At 33.4% G+C, this 10,284-nt stretch overlaps 2 protein-coding genes across 3 annotated transcripts; both read left to right on the forward strand.

Moving 5' to 3' along the window:
• The first annotated feature begins 103 nt into the window (after positions 1-103).
• LOC128884544 (mitochondrial fission regulator 2-like) lies at positions 104-3,027 on the forward strand. Of its 2 annotated transcripts, none has more exons than XM_054137988.1 (5): positions 104-453; positions 566-846; positions 946-1,082; positions 1,173-1,407; positions 1,551-3,027. In XM_054137988.1, the coding sequence occupies exons 2-5, from the start codon at positions 674-676 to the stop codon at positions 1,708-1,710; spliced, it is 705 nt and encodes a 234-aa protein (XP_053993963.1). In that variant the 5' UTR covers positions 104-453; positions 566-673; the 3' UTR covers positions 1,711-3,027. The 2 variants fall into 2 exon arrangements, with proteins under 2 accessions (XP_053993963.1, XP_053993962.1); XM_054137987.1 differs by having other exon boundaries at positions 106-453; positions 674-846.
• A 444-nt stretch (positions 3,028-3,471) lies between these two features.
• Positions 3,472-9,852, forward strand: LOC128873700 (pro-corazonin-like). Its single transcript, XM_054117458.1, has 3 exons — positions 3,472-3,575; positions 8,980-9,201; positions 9,270-9,852. Exons 2-3 carry the CDS (start codon positions 8,980-8,982, stop codon positions 9,384-9,386), a joined length of 339 nt encoding a protein of 112 aa, XP_053973433.1. The 5' UTR covers positions 3,472-3,575; the 3' UTR covers positions 9,387-9,852.
• Positions 9,853-10,284: the final 432 nt, after the last annotated feature.

Genomic DNA, 10,284 nt, shown 5'->3' on the forward strand with positions numbered 1-10,284 from the left:
ATCTAAACCACAATATCCAATATGTAGTTATATAATATAATTGAAATAATAAGTGCAGAGTTTTAAAATTTCATCGCATTTGAATATTTAAATCTTCGTATAATACGATTGTGGAAATTGCTAATTTCTGATTTGAGGGAATACATATAGCAAACATTTAGATAAAAATTAGAAGCAATAGGAAGATTCCATATACATTTTTGAATTATATTCTAAAGAATAAAATATATTTTAGCGGTTTTACTTTAGGCCGCTTTGCAATGGAGTTTGCGTCTTCGAGTTACGACAACCTGTCGTCAGATGTTGGCTTTGCGTCAATGGTAAGGGAGCTATTTTAATTTCGAATTTCCGACGACCCTGATGTGCTAAATCAGATATTCGGTACATTAGTAATACATTTTAATGATCGAGCAGTAAAATCAAAGATTTCCAGAGGGACAGGCCATTTCGAAGGTGAGATATCGTATCTTCGTGCGTGAATACCATGTGTTACTAACCATGCATTTAATTTACTAACACGAATTTGTAATTTTGTTGTGTTTACGTAATTGTATTTTCATCGTAGATCAGTGGGCGTTTGTGTATTGTATTACACTGTTTCCTCGTTCGTTTCTAATTATTGACAATATTTGATATTACGAAATTTGTGAAAGGCAAACCTGTTTTGTATTAGATGGGTGAACCACCAAAATACTATGGGAGAAGAAGAAGTATCGTTCGTAGAATTGGTTCATTACTGCCATTGAAACCTCCACCGAAAATATATGTCAGTGTTACACCTTTGCATTCAATGACAAGTTCTATGATTAACGAAGAAACCAGTAGCGATTATAAAGACACAAATGGGTATGAACAGGCACAGCTTCTGTATAGTTTTTGTTAAATCTCATTCCCTAATTCTCTAATTTAGCAGTCTATTAACTTGATAATATTTGTTTGTACTAGGGTTTCTAGTATTAGGCCAGATTTATTAGAACCCATCAGTTTTGGGTCAGAAGTTCGTTTGCTTGCGCTAGAGCAAGAACTTCAAGAGCTTAGGGAACAAATTTCAGCGATAGTTAAAAGCAACAAACAGTCCAGATGTATGTATATATAAGAAATAATATTCAGTCCACTATTTATTATGTTATAAATACATCTTAAATATACCTTTAATTTAAATATTTTTTCAGACACATCTACTGCATCTTTAGCAAATGGAACTGATAGTGAAAATGTAATGCAAATGCAACCACCACCACCGCCACCACCCCCACTACCACCACCTACAACTCCTCATATTGCAAGAAGAGCAAGTTTGCAAGATCATAAAGTCGAAGAACGTAGAAAGGCTCTATTAAATTCTCAAGGGTCTATGGGCAATGTGCTTAAGAATATTGAAAACGTTCAATTGAAGCCAGTTGCTAAGTAATATTTATTATTATAATTGCTATGCAGAGTTGGGCATAACTAGACAACTATTCAGATACATTATTTGCATAATGCCTAACTCTGTTGCCACATTTATTTATTATTTTTTAGTATGAGTCATAATATGAATTGTTTTTTAGATCACCTGGAGGACGACCTCTTCGTGTTAAACGTGAGAATAGTCCATGTAACGACTTACAAGAGATACTAAGAAGACGATATGTCGCAATGAATTCAGGCGATAGCAGGAATTCTTCGACTAATTTGACAATGGATGATTCATTTTCCAGTGATGCATAAAGACATTCTATAGATATTTTCTCAACGTGCATTGTGTGAAATTAACGTGCCATGTAACATTTCGGACTATACTAACAACAGGATAATGAATCTGATTGATTGGTCTTCTAATAATGTTAAGACAAGAGTAGCATATGGGAAACAGTAAAAGGGATGCAAAACAAACGTGGCCGACACTCTTGAAATTGTGGTTAATAGATTCACATTGCAAGCTGATTTCCAAAATGTAATATTAATCACATTTTTCAGAGAGTATTGCTATCAAAATATATGTATATAAAGTAACCAAAGACATAACTTATTACATATTTGCATGGAAAAAGATATTGAGTTGTGAACTATTAGGTTTTCATTATTTTTTAACTCCCATGCAACAAATACGAGAAACTTTGTTTTTAAGAATGGAAAATATATACTATTATTAGTAAATTTTTGAATAATACTACATATCAATATTTTCAAATCGTGAAGTATAATTGTTAATTTCTTAACAGAAAAATAATTTCAAGCAAATTATATTAACGTATGCAAATAAAATTGTATAATACATGCAACCGTAATACTTTAATACAGTTCACAATTCAATATATAATTTTTATTTCTAAGCGGGAATCACGTTTGAACTTAGTAAACAGAATTAATTTTTATTCTAATTTTGATAAGATGCAGCTACTCGAGCACTGTCCAATAGAGCCACAATAGTTTATTTGATATTAAGTATATTTAACATTTCTTGTTCAGATTCCTAGGCGAAAATGTTGTGATATCAAAGTCGTACCATGACTTCTCAAGCATTAGATCCAGCCATAGAAAACAGTACATATAATCTCAATAGATATAATTAGCACAGGCTTGTCACACAATAAATACTCACATTATTACTTGTGTCACTCGTCATGTGAAACATGGTTTCATAAGAATGAGGGAATGAACATAGTATGTACACACAATGAGAAGATAACACGAATTATGTCTTACGACATTATGCTCTTGAAATATCACTGTGTGATGAATTCTACATTTAATTGACTTACAGCTGCTCTTATAAAGAATTTAAGAACTATCTTAATACAAGATTGTCACTGTAGTTTGCAAACTGTTAAGAATCGAACATTTTTAAGTTCTTTATATTCTTTATAGAAGTAACTAGTAATGTTTACGTTTTTAGGATGTATAATTTTCGTTTCAAAGGGATGTCATAATAGATTTTGGAGACTGAGTGAATCTTTAACGATATTACAAATGTACAGAATATCTGTTTTATACACGAAGCTTTTATCGATAATTGAAAAATAAACGTTATTGTTGAACAACAAACCTTACATTTATTTCCTTACTTGGTATTTTTACTCATGTTTTTTTTTATGCTTGACTGTTTCATAACCAAAGATTTCTATTTTATTATATGTTGTGTATTATAAAAGGTGGGGGCTACAAGGATAAATAAATAAACTTAGTTAGAAGGGGTCATGAGTTAACGAAGCTTAAGAGACACTCCAATAGATTATTATTCTAAGGATTTAATAACTCTGTTGAAACTTTTAATGGCTCAATTAAAATTTATTATACAATTTCCTATAGCTGACATGGTTGACTACAATATGGCTTAATAATAATTAATGCCAAATTGTTGGTTTTATTGTCAGTTACTATCGGAGGATATCCCAAACTTTTGATAATATGGTATAAGTTATAGAGTGAATCAATTGACAGGCTCTTAATAAGAGTCCTATTAAATTAAGGATGATTCAGAGTTTCCCTATATAAAGCTTGACCAAACTATCATACGTATCAGTATCTGAAATTCACGATACCTACTCGTCACATTATTGCCGACCTCTGTGCCGTCTCTGATTAATTTTAAGGTAACAATACAGATTTATGTTAACATTACGTATATTAAATATTATTTTTCTAAATCGTTAATTTATACGTTGATATGATTTTTGTACTATGATTGTAGAGTTATATTTCTTTGTACAGTCAGAGTTGCTACAGCTGTATTATAGACTAGTCTATAATTAAAACAAATTTCTTCATTATAAAAGATATTGGTTTAAAGTGTTACTCTGTGTATGAATTCGAATAAACTACAAACAAAGACAATTTAAAAATCTTCATTTATTTCATTCCTTGTTTTTTATTCCATTTCCTGTAATAATTATACTTTTGTAGAATATCAAAATTTCATGTATAATTTCGTCGTTTGAAGTTTTCTGCAGAAAAAAAGTATTTGAGGCTATAAAGAGGCATTGCAAGGGCGTATTTTTTTATTGATGAGACACCTAAATTCAAATTTCAATATGAAATAACGTTAATTTATTAAAAAGAAAAACATTGTTTATTTACGGGTACCGCCGAACTAAAATTCCCGCCTTTGGTCAGCGCCCCTAGCGGGAAGATGGTCAAGTTTGTCGCCAGAGGATACTTTTTTACCGATTTTACAGTTTAATGAATTATTTTAATTTTCCTTGCATGTTTTACAATTCTACATTACATTAAGCATAATCGGCAATATCATGAATTTCCAATGTTTAGTTTATGCGTAAAAATGGGTTAAAACACGTTTCAGTACAATTACAAATTCGTTACCATACGTAATGAAATATATATTTTCACTAAAACAAACACGGATTGTAGGTTCTCAATCCATCCAATGGATGTAGTTATTAATGGGAAATATAATTTTACAGTACAGGAACAAGTTAAACATAAATTAAATCAAAATTATAATAAAGAAAACTGTAAGTCGGTATAAAGTATCATCTGGAGCCATCTAGCGTAAAAAACGGGAACTATTCGAGGACAAACTTGGGCATTTTCCCGCTGGTGCGTTGTACGGAGGTCGGAATTTTAATTCGACCCTTTCACCGCTAGATGGCGATACCGTACCATTCGTTTGCTTTTTTTATATTTATTTCTATTTTTTGAATTAAAAAGAATATGATAATACTATAAAAATAATTAAAAAAAAAAGTTTGTTCTCATAGTGCTTACAGATCTACTTTATTCACTCATATGTAATGCACTTTTTTGATACTGTGCCCGTAAATGAACAATTTTGTTTTTTTTTTAATAAATTTCCGTTAATTCATATTAAAATTCGAATTTAGGTATCTTCTCAATAAGAAATACAATCTTCTAGTACTTTCCTACACCCTAGATGGTTATTTACATAAACGAGAGTCAATTAAAATCATTAAAAACAATAAATACCTTTACTACCATGCATATCAAGATGGCGGACATATATATTTAAATTTGAACTAGATAGAATAACGAAAAATCAACTTCTACGCCTAACAACAGTCAAATTGGAGGAAAGTAATTAAAGAAAATATTACTGTGGCACTTTCTTTAGCTTATAATTCGCAAGGGCGGGCGTCGAGGATGTTAAAACTGCGGCTGACCGATGATTTCCGTGCCAAAAGGATCGCGTGCATCGAGGCACTACCATTATTCGGATAATGCTCGAACAATGCAGAAACGCGGACACGTTTCGCGTCTTTTTAACGACATCCAGAAACGGCTCGTCTCTATGCGACAGAAGATGCTGGTCACGTTTCTTATCCGCGGGACACTTAGTAGCACTTACTGTTATCTTAATGACCGGGGACGCGCGTAGCGTTAATGGTTCCTTTAAAATTAGCACGTGGAAACGTACGAGGGTACTCTAACATTTTTCGAAAAATCCTTACGCGACGGTGCGCACACCGGCTAGTCAATGGACACAGATAAACGGCCCGGTTGTTCTTTTATTTTTACGTTTTTATCGCGAGCCGCGATTCTGGAGTGACGGAGGCGGCCATTAGTTCTAAAGTCGCCGGCTTCGAATCCAAAGCGTGAATGTTAAGTAAATGCATCTTAACTTTCGTGAAATCGAGGGCTTACTTTGTTTTTTATTTCATCTCGATGAGGTTGGGAATCGGGGAATCTGCGAGTTAATTTGTGGAATGGGATGCAATCAAGTGTGCGCAATTCTCGAGGATATTTATGGAGCCTTCCTCGATTAAGTGCCAAAGGGATATCTCACTTTTTTTTTTGTATTTATTTTCCTCTTTTTTTTGAGACATAGCTCTTTTGGCACTGTTAGAAAATAAGGGAAATTAATGTTTCGTTTAATTCTCCTTGCTCTTCAAGGTTTTTTAACACTTTATCTACCAGGCTATTTAGAAACAGTCATTAATTCAAAAAAGAATTTTCTAAAGTAGCGTAAGCCAATCTAGGCTAACAATAATTCCTCCATGCTGTTACCGGGTACATTGAAAGCCAAGTTTGTTTCCAAACATTGAACATTGTAAGTAGACAATCATCAACACAGTAAATAAATTGAAATAGGTAAATACTGGAATTAAAAAGTCTATAGATAGGCTCCCGGTAAATAAGGTGTTAAATTTAGACGAATTTCTGTAACAAACAGGGTACGAATACTTATGAGACTGTCTGTATATTTTATTTTTATTCTCCAGTATACCATCGTGACTTAATTCTTCCGTTCTTATTCGTACTGTAAATATAGAAGCAATATTCGTACTGTTCTTATGACGAACTGTTTACAGTTTAGTTTGTAATAGAAACGCATCAGTTTATTGCTTCGTACAAATTAGGGAAATGGGAATGGAAGAAAATCCCATCCCGAGTAACGTCAACATTTAGTTAATTTAAATTTCGTTACTTTATATAAATAACTAATTTTTTTTTTGTACTGTGTCTACTTTAGAGATTTCCAAGAATATGTAGAATGGAAAACAAAAGGATTTCTCTTTAAAATAATAGTTTTCAGCCTGAAAAGAATTCAGTAAAATTGATTCGAACTTCGCCAAGTCCCGATACGAGAGTCCAAATGGCCAGAAAATGTGTCGTTAAATTTAAACTCGAGTAATGTTCGTTAACGAATGGAGAACTTGAATTTTATACGTGCCGTTAAAAAGCGACGTAACGCTTTGGAACACGAAACAGGTGGCCGAAGTATTAAACAGGCCGGGTTATGCCCGGTCTTAAATTGTACGACTTCGAACGGATCGTTGATCCAACAAGTCAGCCGTGACACTTGAACAGTCCATTGTTTTATGTTCACGATCGCTGAGCATCGCGAGTTAAAACTGCGTTTTTCGCTGCTCGACCGCAGGGAAAGAGCTCACGAAAGGAGCAGGAATGCTTGCACGATCTATACAAGTAGTTTCCTATCGCGTTATGTCATATCCAGTGTGAAATACCCTCTCCAACATTAGGAATACGGTTCGACAAGCTATTATTGTCTTAACACTTTATCTACCGGGCTATTTAGAAACAGTCTTTAAGTCGAAAAAGAATTTTCTACAGTAGCATATGCCAATCTAGGCTGACAATAATTCCTCCATACTGTTACTGGGTACATCGAAAGCCAAGTCTGTTTCCAAACACTGATCATTGTAAGTACAGGCCAATCGGTAGAGAATTAAAACAGCGTTTTTGTGAGAAAAATAGTAACAGCAAACCGATTGTGCATACAGGCACGATGAAAAAAAGCGCACTGAAAACTTCAAATTGCGATTGTGAGAAAACCACCTATTCGACAATCCCCGCTTTTTGCACACATAAAGGACATATCAATCACTACTTGTTCCCAAAAGGCCAGCGCTTCAGTTTAAAAAATGGCGGAGATACGAATTTTTGAAAAAAACTCTAAATTTTCCGATTTTCCAGATTTTTCTCCGTTCCTCGTTATCCGATCGAGACGTTCGAGGTTTCATTCTGTAGGTATTTTCATCACCTACATTTTATTTCATTGGAGCATTGATATTGCTGCATTAGTTTAAAATTTATAAGCAACAAACGACAAAAATCACGATTTTTTACCATTAAATTGTAAATAACAAGAAAACGGAACAGAGTTGGGAGTGAAAAACATATACCTATTAATCTACGCATCCCCTTTTATGTAACTGCACAATCGGTTTGCTGTTACTATTTTTGTCACACAAAAATGCTCTACTGATTGGCCTAGTAGACAACCATCAACACAGTAAATAAATTCGAATAGTTAAATACTGTAATTAAAAAGCCTATAAATAGGTTACCTGTAAATAAAGTAGTAAGGTGGGTATTTCCGAACTATATTAGTCTAAACAAAATTCAAATACAGAAACGACAGAAATAATGAAATACAGAAATAATGAAAAACAACCGCTCCTAGGAGCTAAGAACGCGCAGAGGAATGTTCGTATCTTGAGTAATCTCATAGAACAATTTAGAATCGAACGTGATATCCGACGTGGCGCAATAAAAGATTAAATGAAACAATACACTCTTATGCAATTCAACGGCGCAATTTTCGCTTTGTTCAAACGAAGTCGTCGACGGAACGTCGTGAAGCGAAATGAACGTACACGTGTAGGCTCGTTCAATTTAGCCGCGATTTGAGAGAATTCGATTACAACGCAGTCAGATTTTCTTCTTAGAAACTGCCTTGATTGCATTATTTTTGCGTCAGAAAACGAACGAAAGCTGACTGATTTCAATCACTGATTTAATTACAGATTCTACAGTGGGCGTAGAATGTATTCGTTCACCGGTCAATTTCTCAAAAAGTTTTGTGTGAAATTTTAGTTTATTAACTTCTCTTTTTATAATCAATGATTTTCTACATATTCTCGGAAATCTAGAATAGATATAGTCCAAACAACAATTATTAGTTTATATAGTTTACGAAATTAATAAGAAAATACGAAAAATCTGTACAAAAATATGCAATATTCTTACTGTTCTTATGACGAACTGTTTACAGTTTAGTTTGTAACATAAACGCATCAGTTCATTGCTTCATACAAATCAAATTTCCGGTAAATAGGGAAATGGAAGAAAATCCCATCTCGAATAATGTCAACATTCAGTTAATTTAAAGTTCGTTACTTTATATAAATAACTAATTCTTTTTGTACTGTGTCTACTCTAGAGATTTCCAAGAATATGTAGAATATCATTGATAATAAAAAATAAGTTAATCGGAAATTAATCGGTGTACGAATACTTTCTACACCCACTGTATGTCTACAAATCAATGTTTCATTATAAATATATACGACTGTGAAGTTTATTCATGTACATATTTACAATAAAACATTTATTTGGGTACACAAAACTTATCATTTACTTTAGACTTTCTTCAATAGACACGAAGAGTATAAATACTTATGAGACGGACTATAATAAAGTTTCATTTACTTTCCTTTCTCTGCAACTTCTTCTTTTTCTATTTTTAACAACATGCACATTTCTTGATTCTTTCAGATGGCTAGCTCAAACGTACTGACCTTCTTCATTTTGTCGTTGACGATGACAACGGTTATTTGCCAGACGTTCCAATACAGTCGCGGTTGGACGAACGGTAAGAGATCATCGTCCATGGTGGAGGAATCAGCCAGTAGAAATGCAGGCCAATTAGACAATGCCCTTGTCAACTGCGAGCTACAGAAGCTGAGATTATTGCTTCAAGGAAACGTTAACAGCCAAGTAAGTCTAGTAAATATTGCGATATAAAATATAATACAGAACAATATAATAAAGAACGAATTTTGTAGATATTACAGCAATTTCCCTGCGAATTCTTTGACTCTCCGAGAAGAAATTTCCCAGAAGCTATCATCAACGTGGACCATTTACGACGACAATCTACATCTGCGAACAACAATTACTAAATGTCCCAGTACCGTGTTCCTCGTCCCAATTACGATTAATCGCTGATTTGTTCCGATCAAATAAAAGGCTGTACCTTTGAAAAACCTGATTTTCGTCCCCCTTTATAATGCAAGTCTACAGGATGTCCCAGAATTAGTGTAAGAACTGGAAATGGGGGTAGCTGAGTCGATTCTGAACCACAATTTCAGGACATTTCCTTTGCAGGAATATCGGATGATACTTCGTTTTTGAATTATTAACGAAAATCACCGACCAATCACAGCACCCTAGTAAATTGATAAACTTCAAGCTCGATTCGATGCTAGATTCACATACAGGCAAGATGCAAATCTAGGTATAAGGGAAACTGGGATCAATTGGAACGTTTCTGACAAAATAGCTTACTCAGATTTCATTTTGTGTCCTATTTGCTTAGGAATGGGCTTTAATTATAGCTACCTAGTTTTAAAAGAGCATTATTGATTTGGTTCTAAATATAGTATTGAAATAGAAGTTGTTTTAGAAGGATCTCGACAAACTTATCAAATGACCCCGTGCCTGGGTCAATAGAAACATCTATAAACAGAAAATTAAAAGAATTATGTTCAAGTAATTAGTCTTTATTATATCCATTTGTGATAGTGCTTTCCACTGAAGAACTAAACAAATTAATTCTGATAATCATGCATCAAAAGTAACGAATTTAAACGAAATTCATGAATTTTGATGAAGTTACATAAATGAATCCACAATAGTTTAAATAATACTTAAGCCTAGCAGAAATTTTCAAGAATATTTATCTGGCAGTTGACACGTTATTAGTTGAAGCGTTTAATAAAATGACGATTAATAGGCTACCTCTCAGTAAAGATTTAACTTATTTCACTAGTTTCCATTAGCCCACGGTTTCACGTGATC

This window comes from Hylaeus volcanicus, chromosome 1 (assembly GCF_026283585.1).
Source record: "Hylaeus volcanicus isolate JK05 chromosome 1, UHH_iyHylVolc1.0_haploid, whole genome shotgun sequence".
NCBI lineage: Eukaryota > Metazoa > Arthropoda > Insecta > Hymenoptera > Colletidae > Hylaeus > Hylaeus volcanicus.